Here is a 14,503-nt window from a genome sequence, read left to right as displayed (position 1 = left end):
ATCGTTGTTTGTTGATTGATTCATTCCAGTGCATCCAGCTCCAGTGATTGAAAACAAGGAAATAAATGAGTGCGCTTTTTTACAGCTGGAAAAGAGCCAAGGAAGGTTATTTCCTTTTTATTTATTCAGTGCTTCAGACCTATAGTGTACATTCCTCGTCCCTGTGTCTGGATGTGCAGATGCAGTGTATGACCACACTTCACGCTACAGTATACAACTGTATTCAAAGTAGTTCTCGTTCGTGTTCTCTCTCTCTCTCTCTCTCTCTTTCTCAACATGAGCACAGTTAACCCTGGAAAGTTCAGAGTTAGTGTAAACTCTTCTGTTAGTTTGTCAGGCTTTGAAGTGTTTTGTTATTTTAGAAAAGTGTGTTCTAACATATCCTTTTAAATGCATGCACTGTCACTTTAAGCCTTCCTAGATACAGCCGCTTTTTATTACTTAGAGTATTTTCTATTCTTACCTTCCAACACAGTTGAAAGTTGCTAACTTGATCATACACCCCATCTGTAAAACAGAAATTGAATTTACTTCTGAGGACAGCCACGTGGCCAGTGTGTAATAATCAGACATAGGTGAGGTCATAGATTCCTACAGTTTAAGGCTGAAGGGACCATTAGATCATTTAGACCGACTTGTATATCACAGACCATTAAATTTTGTGAATTGCTTATACTCATGGGGCTTTGTCAGGACCAGGTCCCCAGTGAATCATGATTCATTCCGTATTAATCTAAAAAAATTGCATCCACTTCCTGGAATCCACATAGGTGAAGCGAGAAATCTGCTGTAAATAATTTATGGAAATAATTTAATTTATATATATGACATTTTTTGGACCTGAACAGCAACCTCTTAAGATTAACAGTGCACATTACAGATAAAGTAGTTTAGGATATCTTTATGTCAAAGTTTTTTTTTCCAATTTACTACTTGCTGGTTAATAGGAGAACAATAAAATATTCATACTTGTATTTTAACCATTTCATGGTCATATAGCCCAGTTCATAGAATCTGTTTGTAGTATATCTTTCCTCCATGTTAATTCTATACGTTAATGTTTTATTACAGTGATTGTTATATAGTACTAATAATATGCTCATATTTTGTACTAATTTCACATGGATGAATGGAGACTTAAATTACATTGATAACATGATAGCTTGTTCCTCCCACTTGGAACTAGATTAGGCCAGGGTTAGTAATATGTGAATGGTTTAAGAGACGATCGTACCAGCACTTGCATCTATTTATACTGATTAAAAAAAACCTCTGTTCCCACTTTGCCCTGTAAGCTTTTAATTTAACATGGAATTGTTTCCTATTATGGGCCGTCAATATATTTTTCAACTGCAGTGAACAATTCATTTTAAGGATTCTCTGTTTTCCCCCCTAGCAGATGGGATGGAGAGTCACAAATAACATCCAGGATTCCAACGCCTTAATACAATTGCCTACGTTATGAAAAATAAATGTTGGAGAATTACTTCTGTTTTTTCTGACACATCTACATGGCACATACACCTTATATCTGCATAAAATAGAATTTCCAGCAAAATGTATGCCCCTTATTTTATATAAGGGAACTAGGACAGAAGATCTCCTATTATCTCAATCCCTAGGGGTCTCATAGGATCTGAGACATTTTATTTTCTCCAAAAAAAATTTTAGGAAATGAAAAATCCAGGTGCAGTAACCACCCCGTCCATCTAACCATCATGTTCCCTCTTGAAGTATCAGAAAAATAAACAATATCACGCACATGAAAATAAAACTGAAATTAATACAAAGAGATAAAATATCACTCTCTAGTGACCATTTTTATCCAGTTTTCTCAAGGCTTCAACTAGGCCTTTGGTTTTATGCCCGCATGTAACTGCAGGTCTGATTTTTGTAGTGAAAATAATCGTGGGGGCATTTTTCAGCCCACAGATCTCTATCTGGTTTGCAGGCCTCATCAAGTGGAGATTAAATGCTATAAAATGCACCTGCATTTATTTGTAGGCACAAAATGGAGGCTGTTTCTGAAAATCCAGTCCTATTTGTTAGATATTCTGATTTGTTGAGCTATTTGAAGGGTACGAGTAGCTAGAGAAAGTGGGAGAGAGAAATGAAGGAAGAGAGGACGAAAAGTAGAAGACACTTCCATGTGCTAAGGCCAAATTGTGCTGTGCCAGCACTAGCAAACTTCATAGCCATAAATCACCACCCTGAGAGGAGTTGGATGACAGTGATGACAATGAATGAGTCTTATCTACCCTTCAGCTTCAGTTCCACCATTACTAGCTTCAGTGGAGCTCTTCTGGGGTGATTTATGGTTATGAAATGTGCTAGTATAGACAAAGCCGTGCCGTAGGCAAGGAACACGTCACGTAGGGTGTAGAATTGGTGTCCTTTTGTAGACAGGAAAAATAACTTTTTGGTGGCCCAATCACAAGGTCTTTTCTCTCTCTGCTGATTTTTCTGATGTACACATCTGGATTGAGGTCACCCACACCTTTTATACCTACCACCAGACAGCAGATGTTAAGCATTTTGCTTGTCACTGAGCTGGGCTTAATTCAAACCAGTGACATCGCTTGTATATACGCCTTTGTGACTCTTATTCAGCAATACAAGGTGCTCCCCCCATCTATTCCAAGACCTCATTAGCTCAGCAGGTTATCTCCATTTTCCAAGCCGCTGCTCCGCTTTTATTTATTTATTTTTTTTAAATTTTGAAAAACGTCTTTGTTGAAGCCAGGCCCAAGCTCCCATTGATTTCAGTGGTGCCTGGCTTGCGCCCATTGTGAAAATGTAGATAAGTTTTGTGTTCCTCCAGGGTTGAGACTTGACTGAACTATTTTTTTTTCCTTTGCAAGAGAGTTTGGAAATATGACAATATGATGATGTTGCTAGTGTCTGAATCGCTAACACCAAAAAAATCCGGAAAAGGACCCAAGTACATTAAGACAGTGGTTCTCAAACTTGGGCCGCCACCGCTTGTTCAGGGAAAGCCCCGGCGGGCCAGGCCGGTTTGTTTACCTGCCGCGTCCGCAGGTTCGGCCGATCGCGGCTCCCACTGGCCGCGGTTCGCCACTCCAGGCCAACGGGAGCTGCAGGAGGGGTGGCCAGCACATCCCTCGACCCGCACCGCTTCCTGCAGCCCCTATTGGCCTGGAGCGGTGAACTGCGGCCAGTGGGAGCCTCGATCGGCCGAACCTGCGGACGCGGCAGGTAAACAAACCGGCCTGGCCCACCGGGTCTTTCCCTGAACAAGCGGCGGCCCAAGTTTGAGAACCACTGCATTAAAAGATACCTCAGGGGTGAAATTAATCTCATTGACTTAGTGTGACTACTTGTGTGGGTATAGGAAGTCCAGGACTTGGCCTCACATGTTCAAATTTAAGAAACAGAAGTAAAACCTCTGGAGGAAAAATACAAACTAGCTCTCTTAAAAACTGTGGTGGATGTAGTCTCCTAAGCTATTGATATAGGCCTATATTGGATCTGCGTCATTATTTTCAAAGGGGTTTATTATTTTTCATTTGTCACATTTCTAAATTTTCTCTTTCACAGCAAGTTCAGAACTAACCTTAAATCATTTTAAGGGGGGAAATGTCTGAACGATAAAAGTGTAACTCTGTCAACCTAAATTCTCTGTTTCCTCTTGTGAAGGGACTCGCTGTCTCCAGGTGGCTTTAAATAAATCACTTGCTCTGGAAATTTCCATTATGAATCCTACATGTCTGAGAAACATCTATTTTGACTTGTGCAGTGAGGGCTGTTTCTTGCTGAAGTGAAAATTAAGTGTTTGTACTCTTTTGGAGTGCCTCACTTGTGATTATATGTTGTTGTACCATACAAATAGCTCTTGTTGCCTAGCTGTGAGAATGGGCTCACTTGAGAGCCTGCTGAGACACACTTTTCTTCAGTCCTGTGTTGTGATGCTAGTTATGTTGCACCAAAAAAATGTCTTTGTATCTTAAGGAAGTAGTAGCAACTACTGTACACTGTGATTGGGGGTGTGTGTGTGTCTCTTTTTCTCACTCACAGTAAAAAGGAGTGCTTTTTACACACAGCCTATGGGAAAATAAACTTTTCTTGGTAGGCCCATTGGTACAAAAAAGTGTTGTTATAGTGGTGTAGAGGCCTGGTATAATGGATATTCTTAATAGTCTGTGGATCTCTGATTCCAGTTGGCTAGAAAGCTCAACTCCTTGTGTGATGGTTTTTGGATTTGTACCTGCCCAGGTTTGAATGGCTGTCCGAGAAGCATTTCCTTCTGCAAGTTCCATTAGGTAACAGCAGAGACTCACTAACTGAATACTTGCTACTTTTGGCTAGCCTTTCTCCCCTGGTAGTTGGCACCAAACTGGGGCAAACTTTCTCTTAAAACTTTAACTCACATTTGCCCAGGGAGATGGGAAACCGATATTACAATGTATACGTTTTTTAAAAGAGCTATCATAATTTCTACAGCCCCGTAGCTATGCTTGATAATTACAACCACAAAGTTAAGCTAAGGGCATAATTCTAGAAGGTTCTGAGTGCCTCAATTTCAGTTGAGTCCTTTGGTGGTTGGGGGCACTCAGAACTCTGGATATTCAAGCTATTAGACCTAGCATAGTATAGGATAACAAAGAAAGCCAGGAGATAAAGGAAGGACCAAGGGGAGACGTGAAATATCCTGAGATATTATGCTTTAGCTGTGTACAATCTTACATTTTTCATTTTTGTCCTTTAGATCTAGTCATTTTCCAATCTTTAAACTATAACTGACAATTTGAGGGACTAACAGAGCAGGAGTGATTCTGTGTTAATTTCATCTACTTGCATACTTCCCCCTTATCTAGTCTTGCCTGATCCTACTCATGTTCCTCACAGCCTTCTCTAGAATTAACTCTTCTAACTAATGTAACACCTCATTGTTCACTCTTTTCCAGATCATTGATACTATTTTATTGAATTATTCCCTCTCTACATTAGATAAACTTGCGCAAGTGAAACTACAGCTATGTCATCAAACTGGTGCGAACCCCTAATGTAGATGTGATGCAGTAATGTAAAGAAGAGCTTCCCTAGGGGTGACCAACTGCTAAGTCTCCCGGAAGTTCCCTCTGATAAATGACACAGAAAAAGTTATAATGACTTCAGCAATAATGACTTCACAAAGTGGAAAAATTGACATCTAATCACAAGATTTGGAGTCTTTTCTACAGAGAGAAGTATCAATGGCTCTTTACAGACAAGACAAGACAGTCTCTACCCCAAAGAGTATTTTAGAGAAAGCTACTGCAGGGAATGAAGCTGGATTGGGCACAGCTTGGATTAGGTTTTTCCGGGCATGAGAATGGAATGATAAAAAAGGTTTGGAGTTTCTTGAGAGAGGAGCTGATGAGCAGAATTAGAATCTGCCTGCCAAACATAACCAAACGGTGTAACATCCTGTTGCATTCTCTCTCTCCCTTCCCCATAGTCTGTTTTCTCTTCAGTTGCATGCTCTTTGGGATAGAGACTGTCTTGTCTTGTCTGGAAAGAGCCACTGATACTTCTCTCTGTAGAAAAGACTCCAAATCTTGTGATTAGATGTCAATTTTTCCACTTTGTGAAGTCATTATTGCTGAAGTCATTATAACTTTTTCTGTGTCATTTATCATGGCAGTATCAGCGTGCCAAGATATTCACTGTATGGAAATAGTTCCATATTATATGATTTATTAAGGTCCAATAGTTGGGGGAAAAGTCATAAATATTTGGAACTTTCTGAAAAATATGCAGGGAGAGTTAAGAAGTTGTTAAAGTATATTTGGCATTATTCTTTAATTTTTCAAGAGTCTCATTTTTCTCTAAATTATAAAATCCTTAAATATTTAGAGTCTTAAAAAAAAAAAATGCTTGCGTAACTTCAGTGGTGGTTCAAACACTTCCATTTTTAGTTCTTACCACACATATGATGTGATGGTTTGCTTTCAGCAGCCTTATGTACGTATTGTTTACTTTCTGTGTATATTAACGGTTTATTAATTAAGTGTTGCTGAAATGTACAGAGGAAGTAAAGTCAATCTCTGTCCTGAAGAGTGCACCGTGTACAAAACAGACACAGAAGACGGGAGGCACTGAAATGCTGTTACCCTGGAAAATAAGTATGATATAAGTACCTGAGCATACTAGACACTGGGAGACCCCAGCAGAGGAACTAAGTTTGTTTTAATGTAGTGTCTATTATCTTACTGCTTATACACTTCCTGCAAGAAGGAGTTTATAGGAGGAATGTGATGAGAAAAGGGTGCATACACCAAAGAATATCCCAATGAGATCCTTCTAGACAAAATCCACTAAGCTGCATTCTGCAGTAGTTAGGACTGTAAGTGATCTTCAGGGGAAGCCCCAAATAAAATGCCTTCAACTATACCAGCATACATGTTACAAAAAATTGGGTCAGAGGGGCAAGGGAAGGAAACTTCTGATAACTTTGGAGATCAGGGGAAGCCATTCATGACTATCACTGAAACGTGACCATCCATGTTCAGCTGATCAAGATGTCTCTGTACTCAGACCACCCTGTGTTCTGACTGGTTGAATCCTCTGCAAGGGCTGTATTACAACCTTACCATATATCAATTTTCTGCTTTTACGATATGAAGTTTTGCATTGTGGATTTAGGAAAAGCTCCCTTCCCACTCTCGTCCCTGGGAGTGGTGAGGAATACCACGTTTTTTGCTCCTCTGAATAATGTTTTTGGTCACATTCAATGTCATGCTTAGTTGCTAATTGATTTATCTGTTTCCAGGAGACTAGCATCTCTAGGAACTAATGAGATAATAATTCAAATGGACCAGGCCCTTTGGATGATAAAGTTAAAGAGCCTGTTCTGTGCTGTCTCTGTTCTGGCCCCATGTTTCAGTAAAGATTCAAAATCTTTAGCTGCATGAACTGTTAGTTCCTCTGAAAACCTCTAAAGAAAAACAAACTGGTGAGTAAAACTAAATAAAATATCAGCCATTTTGTTCTGTTGAGAATCTTTTTTTGCTGTCCTCTTAGACTCTCTTAAATCTTTTTTTTAAAAGGTTTTGTTTATTGCTCGTAACATGAGCCAGTTTGAGACGTGGAGACTGAAGTCTTTTATCCACAGAATAGATACCAAAGCAGTAAAATCTTTCCTGACCGTGTCTTCTGGAAATTTGTCTCCACCCTACCCTAGTGGGGTCAGCTGCTGGACTGGGCCCATTCAGTCTCTGGCCTTTCTAGTAAGATAGTCAACAAAGAGGCGCCAGTTGTGTTGGTGTGTTTTGGCATATGGACACTGGTTCACCAAGATCGGAGCTTCATTTTCCACATAGGAGCCATTGAGCAGCCATTAGATGGTAATAAGCCCAAGCCATAGATTCATCACTGGTGTTCTAGAGCTGGAAGGTTCTGTATTGCGGTACTTATTCTTTGAGTCCACTTGGCAGGTGACACAGGAACAATTTTCAACTATCTGCCATGACCCAAATAAGATTTCAGTGATTTCCTTTTTACTAATGGTGTAAAGCAGCATAAGGAAGTTAACTCTTGTAGGAGAAATGCTAAACCCTGGATTTAGGTCTAGAGAGGTAAAGAGCTTACCAGTTCACTTTAAAATACTTGAGTAATTTTTTTTCTACAGGGATTTGGTAGGGATAGAGACTAAAGTCTGTGGGAAAGTTTGTGATGTGCAGGGCTTAATTTGTGCCAGGGCTTGCCAGGCTTGGCGGTTCATAGCCCTGGCACCATAGCTTGCCACGTCAGCTATGAAAGTAAAAGAAATTGCTTGAGCCCCAGCATATCTTTCATTACAAATTACGCAAAGGAGGTGTGGCTACATATGAAAACATAAGTTGCTGGCATTGAAAGCTGTCTTGTGTTCGGCTCATGGGGGAAACTTTGTAAGAAAACTGTATCAGATGTTGACAAAGATTCTGTATTGATGAAGTGAAAAGCTTTGGACTGCAGAAGAAATGTGTTATGCTGCACTGAAGTCTTGGTTTGCATTTAACGGATGTGTCCTTGAGTAAGCATGCATTTAAGAGGGCTCCATGGTTTTACTTGATAAGGTATGTATTAATTCAGGAGATTTGTTCCAATAGTGGGCAAGGATGTGGCTTCCTTTGGGATGTTTATTCTTTTAACTGGTTTGTTAAAGCAACATCTTCCAGTGACCATTTTTTTTAAATGGCCAGGCTATACAAGACAAAAAATTAAATTTGTTTAAAAGAAGGTTTCTGTCATTTGCTTGTGCAAAAGCCATGTTCATATTTGTTAGAAACAAAAAGAAGGAACCCAGATAATTCAATTTAAGCATAAATATTTAATGTCTTTCTAAAATATAAATGTTCTAGTTTAATCACACATTACAGGGCTCAGTGCAGGAATTACTGGGTGAAATTCAATGTATGGCCTGTGTTGTGCTGGAGATCAGATTATATGATCATAATGGTCCCTTTTGGCCTTAAAATCTATCAAGTATATCTGTTTTCAGATTTTTCCCCTCTAAAAGCTGTAGTGCAAAATTGAATCCTCATTGAGATTTCTACCCACTGAATCTGAAGATCTTATCCTGGTGTGTCATGTTTACTTCCATGTATAAGATTTAGACTTGATACAAGTCTGGTTGTTACTCGTTAGTAGGGTTGCCATATTTAAACAGTGAAAAAAGAGGACACTCCACAGGGCCCCTTCCCCGGCCCCGCCCCAACTCCGCACCCTCCCCTGAGCACCCTGCATTCCCCCTCCTCCCTCCCGCCTGCTGCTGTGCTGGGGAAGTTGCTTCGGCCCCCGTTGCCGTGGAGTGCGGTGGGAACCGGGAAAGTTGGAGCCAGGGGAGGAGGCGGCTGCGCGCTCAGATGCTGCCGCCGCCTCCATGCCCTGGCAGACGGAGAGAGTTGTTAGTTTTGGCTTTGCTGCAGCCACTCGCACTCGGGGTCCCCTTACCATGCCTCCCTATTTTCCTGGACGTGTTCGGCTTTTTGGAAATTCCTCCCAGATGGGGATTTGAGGACCAAAAAGCCGGACATGTCCGGGAAAATCTGGACGTATGGTAACCCTACTTGTTAGTCTTTTAGATTTTCATCTGATCACTTTGCAAAATGGCGTTGTGTTTTGTAAATGGCACTAAACATGGCCACCATTCTGTCCCAAATCAAAATGAGTCTGAGTCTTTATGATAAACCTTAGAACAGTGGTCCCCAAACTTTTTACCTTGCGGCCCCCCTTGCCCCTGTCCGCACCCCCACCCCACCGCCTGGAGCCGGGGCTGGCAGCGGGCCCGTGGCTCCGGGAGGGGAGGGATGCAGACAGGGATCAAGGGGCCGAGGCTGGGGCCAGAGTTGGGGGTGGTGGCGGGAGTAGAGCCTCAGCCGGGGGCCTCGGCCTGCAACCAGGGCCAGGAGCAGAGTTGAGTAGCAGTTCTTCCCCACTCCTTGTGGGGGCTGGCCTGGGCCCCAGCCGTGCCCCCAGAACATCCATCCATGCTCCCCTAGAGGGGCTCACGCCCCACAGTTTGGGGACTTCTGCCTTAGACTGTTGTAAGCCTGTTACCCACAGAGAGACTGACAAGTGTTATTCATTAAGCACTGATGCTAAAATCTGTCCTCCAACATCACAGTGCTCTTCTTTTGTCAAAGTAGTTTTATAGAACCTTGTTTCGTAGTTTAGCTCATCCTCCTGTCTCCAGGCTTCCACCTTTTAGCTCTTCAGAGGGTGGGAAAACGTGATAGAGACTCTACTGTGGAGCAAAATGGGTTATTGAAAAGAAATGAATGAGGAGTACTTGTGGCACCTTAGAGACTAAGAAATTTATTTGGGCATAAGCATTCATGGGCTAAAACCCACTTCATCGGATGCATACAGTAGGAAGATATATATACACAGAGAACATGAAACAATGGGTGTTGCCATACCAATTATAACAGACTCATCAATTAAGGTGGACTATTATCAGCAGGAGAAAAAAACTTTTGTAGTGATAATCAGGATGGCCCATTTCCAACAGTTGACAAGAAGGTGTGAGTAACAGTAGGAGGGGGGGGAATTAGCATGGGGAAATAGTTTTTACTTTGTGTAATGACCCATCCACTGCCAGTCTTTATTCAAGCCTAATTTAATGGTGTCCAGTTTGCAAATTAATTCCGATTCTGCAGTTTCTCGTTGGAGTCTGTTTTTGAAGTTTTTTTTTGTTGAAGTATTGCGACTTTTAGGTCTGCAATTGAATGACCAGGAAGGTTGAAGTGTTCTCCGACTGGTTTTTGAATGTTATAATTCTTGACGTCTGATTTGTGTCCATTTATTCTTTTGCATAGAGACTGTCCGGTTTGGCCAAAGTACATGGCAGAGGGGCATTGCTGGCATATGATGGCATATATCACATTGGTAGATGTGCAGGTGAACGAGCCTCTGATGGTGTGGCTGATACCTAATCACATCAGCAGAGTAGATATGCATGCAAATAATTCACAATTTGATTCTGTGAGGAAGCTGGTCTGTATTGAGAGCTCCAGTTACTAAGAGAGAATGCTTTCCCCCTGCGCGTCTAGTAATGAGACTCAGTTTATCCAAAGAGTAAATATTTGTATCAGTTTAATTGCTAATATTTTTTCCTTACTCAGACAGGTACATTTAACTTTGCACATTTCAAGTGTCTGGAAAATATCATCAGACTTCATTACTGTTTCACATTTTGTTTTCCAAAAGTGGGTCGACATACGACCACCCATGATAGCATTTGACTACTTTAATAATGAGCTATAGATAAAAGCATTCCAAACAATTGTCAGAAATCATCTTAATTGTTGTAGATCTGTCTGAGAGTTCTATAATAAATTGGTTTAAAGTAATCCCAAATTTTTAGTAGCAGGCTATCCTAGAACATCTAGCTCTGAGGCATTTGTCATTAAACTCAGGTTCAGAAAACTAGGTTTCACAGCATGATTAATGCATGTGGCTATTGATGCTAGCAAAATGTACAATCAAATCTTTGCCCAAAGATGTTTTTCTATACTTTGGCTTGCAGTCTGCCTGTTGAACTTTTGTTGACGTAAAGCAAACACAAAGGTGTTAAGAACGTTAGTTCACCAGCCTAAATGTTCTGCGCAGCTGAATGCTTAGGCTCATTTATTAAAGGATTTGTCATTCCCTGTCTCCACAACAGGTCGTTTTTTAAAGACACTGTCAGTGTTTGAGCTGTTATTTAAGCTAGAAGATAAGTCATTTTGTGTGGGTTTTTTTTTATAATTTATATAGTCCTCACACCTACTGCTAGCTTGCAAGGAAGGATCCAGCGCTGTTCCCTTAACTGACCCTGAGCTCTTCCTCCTTCTATTACATTCTTAGTCAAGGTTGCATCTTGGAGACGGCGAGCTCCCAGCCTGGCTTGACAGAAACGAACTTGAGTTGTTCTCCTTTTGTTGGCTTTTCTTCTCAACTGTTGTCATTGCTTTTCCAAAAGAGCTGCACTGGATCATCTCTGTGCTGTCTATAGGTTTCGGCGAGGGAATCTTGGAAGCAGAATGGGATATTGCTGGAAGGGGAAGTGATCTATGTGGCTATGTAGAGGGGGCGTGCACTTGCTCAGAATTTATGGCTTTCCCTCTGAATTATGAGAGCCAACCATCTTATCCCCATACAACCACTTGCTACCATTCCTGTTGGATGGTTGAGAGGCCTGTCAAGATGAACTGCTTCAGCAGCATTAAAAGCAGAAATGGCAGGCAACAGCAGATGTTAGTTGGCAGTGGGAGGCAACAGAGGGGGTGGATAAGGGAGTTTCGATGAAGATAGCAATGAGGGCTATTGGGAGAATTTGTATGGGGAAGGTTAGCAGCACAAAATAGCGGAGTAGAAGCTGTTCGGGTGTCTGTAGACAGTGGATTTGGGACCTGGTCGTGTAGTTATTTAACTATGGTCAGTGAAGTCAGTCCTATACAAAACAGAGGAAGACACGGTCACCACTCCCAGATGTTAGGTATACATTAAAATAAAAAAACAAATGTTGAATTGTAAATTGTCCTTTTGTTCTGGCGGCTCACCTGGCTCATTGTTTGACCTGGATGTCTTGATGGAATGCTGACCTTTTAATTACTCTAGATGTCACGTATTACTTGTGTGCAAACGTTAATCCTCGCAAATCCCCCAGGAGGTAGTTTTCTATCCCCATTTTTCCAGAGAGGAAGCTGTTGCAGAAAGATGAAGTGAGTAGCCGAAGGTGACACACTGAGTCAAAACCAAAAACTAGAACCCAGGAGTTCCTGGCTCACCTCCTGGTCAAATTATTAGATACTGCTGCCTCTTAATATAAACTGGGTTAAGTTGTGTGGTGTTAAATCTGGGTTTAAAATTACAGGCATCCATACAAAGAACAGTCGAGAATGGAAGATATCGTGAGATGTGCCTGGATAGTACAGTGATGGGCACTATAGAAATATCTAGACAACTGCAGTGACTGAACTATGACCCAAAGTTTCCCTTCCCTCTCTTTCAGAAACGTGTATGTTCTAACTGCTCTCAGTATATTGCCATTATCAGTAGCCTTGTCAAGCAGGCTATATTTAAAAGATTAACCTTGACAAATGTGAGTGGAGTTTGTAGTGCTCATGAGTTCTGAACTTTGGTTGTGAAGAGAACGCTGTCTCCTTTTGAATGGAGAGAGTTCACTTCGGTAGGCTCACTTTGAAGAACTTCTGCTTTTCTAGGCCTGAACTGTTAAAACAGGCAGTTCACAGTACTTTGAAGAGTTGTATATGTCTCTCAGATTAATTGAATAATAAAATAGGATCTGTAAATACAGGAGAGAAATTAATATCCCCACAACTGAGTGGCTTACGTGCTGCTTCTCAGGTATTAAATGTTCACAGTCCTTTCATTGCCACAGGCTCTATTGACAGGCCTAGCCGACTGCTGGCATATTTGAAATGGGCTGGGTCTGTACCATTTTTAGTCTATAGGTGTCAACTGACTGAGACAAAGTACTGAATGGATTATGGATTCTGCACTTCTCTCGCCTAGAAGCAATCTTGGGCTGCTATTGCCACTGGTGTGTGGGTTTGAGGGACAAAGAGGACTTCTGTCTAATCCCAGCACTCTAATCATTTTAAAGAAACACTATCAGTTATCTATAAACCTTTACCGATGGGACTTGTGTGTGTCATCTGCTGTGCACAATAGAGCACTTTACAGAGGGAAGTTCACAGGGCATGCCTGTCCTTATCTAGCACGGTCGTATAGCTTAATCAGAAAGGTAGCGTGTGCAAATTATGTGGAAGGAGGATTTATTTTTTCAGTATAGTCAAGTAAAACCCCTACGTTCTCAAACGATATAATAATCTGAGCTATTCTTTTTGTCCTTCCCTAGGACTCCTGAACAGTGTCCCAGTGTAGTTTCTTTGCTGTCAGAAAGCTACAACCCACATGTGCGTTATGGGGCTGCCATGGCTCTGGGCATCTGCTGTGCTGGTACAGGAAATAAGGTAAGGACAAAAAGCCAATGATCGCTACGCCAAGGCTCTTTCTGCTATCTTTCCTTCTACAGATACGTTCATGAAAAATATCGCAGAAATAGAGTGTTATTTCGCACACGTGGTCTTCCAGCCAGTTGGAGTGTGTCCGCATTTCCTCAGATTCTGTGCTTTATTGCATTGAATGAAGCAATCTCTTTTTTTCTGGTTGTAGGAAGAGCAAGTAGATGAGCAGAACAAAATCCATTTGTTCACAATTTCCACCCTCTTAGGGTTTGTCTATAGTAAAGGGTTTTTTAACTCTAGTCCATTGCCAATTAACTTGTTGGGTTGCATGTTTGTACATGTCTGGATATGTCACAATCATTTGTTCCAAGACACAAACATTTGTGGTTTACCCCAGAGTTTGACCTTTTTTGGCTTCCATTTTTTATTTTTTTAGCACTGAGGGGGAAAAACAAAATCATGTGTATTATCCTGACACTCTTTTCCATGTTTCATAATCGGCATGATAGCCACATAGCAAAGTCAAATCGCAAAAATGAAGTTTCCTTGAACATTTTGCACTTTAAATGCTTGTACGTTGAGGGTTCTTTTTCTTAGGGGTGCAAGCACTATGTATAGGGTTTAGCTGTCACAGTAGGTGGGGAATAGTTAGGAAATAAAACTTTTACTGCTACTAAATTTTAACTGATCAGATTAGCAGATTTCAGTCTGGTGTGGTACAAGGTTTTTCTGATGGATCATAAAGGTCAAGAACTTCATCTGTGGTTTCCAGTTTTATCCCCATCTCCACACCACCACCACCCCTCCCCCCGCTTCCCAGCCTTTACTAAAAATCCATTCCTAGGTTCTTATCTGTTCCTGCACACTCATGAATACAACACCTATTTGAAATGCACACAGTTATGACATTCTCTGTCTGCACTCATACGCTGACTTGCATGTAGCCTGAAAGCAAATTGGAAGCCATATTTTATTCCAAGTTACTGTTTTCAAATGGAATATGGCATTGAGGAACTAATGTTCATTGACATGCTGCATCTGAAAAG

General features: G+C 41.2%; 1 protein-coding gene across 1 annotated transcript in view; it reads left to right on the top strand.

The window, feature by feature from the left end:
* The window catches only part of PSMD1 (proteasome 26S subunit, non-ATPase 1), a 120,404-nt gene that overhangs the window by 63,213 nt on the left and 42,688 nt on the right, over window positions 1-14,503 (top strand). Inside the window, exon 17 of the mRNA XM_054039301.1 lies at window positions 13,349-13,463. Coding sequence (XP_053895276.1) covers window positions 13,349-13,463 — 115 coding nt within the window. The remainder of the gene's footprint in view (window positions 1-13,348; window positions 13,464-14,503) is intronic.

The sequence above is a fragment of the Malaclemys terrapin genome, chromosome 9 (genome assembly GCF_027887155.1).
Source record: "Malaclemys terrapin pileata isolate rMalTer1 chromosome 9, rMalTer1.hap1, whole genome shotgun sequence".
Taxonomy (NCBI): Eukaryota; Metazoa; Chordata; order Testudines; family Emydidae; genus Malaclemys; species Malaclemys terrapin.
The sequence above is the reverse complement of the archived record's forward strand: the minus strand, read 5'-3'. Positions and strand labels throughout refer to the sequence as shown.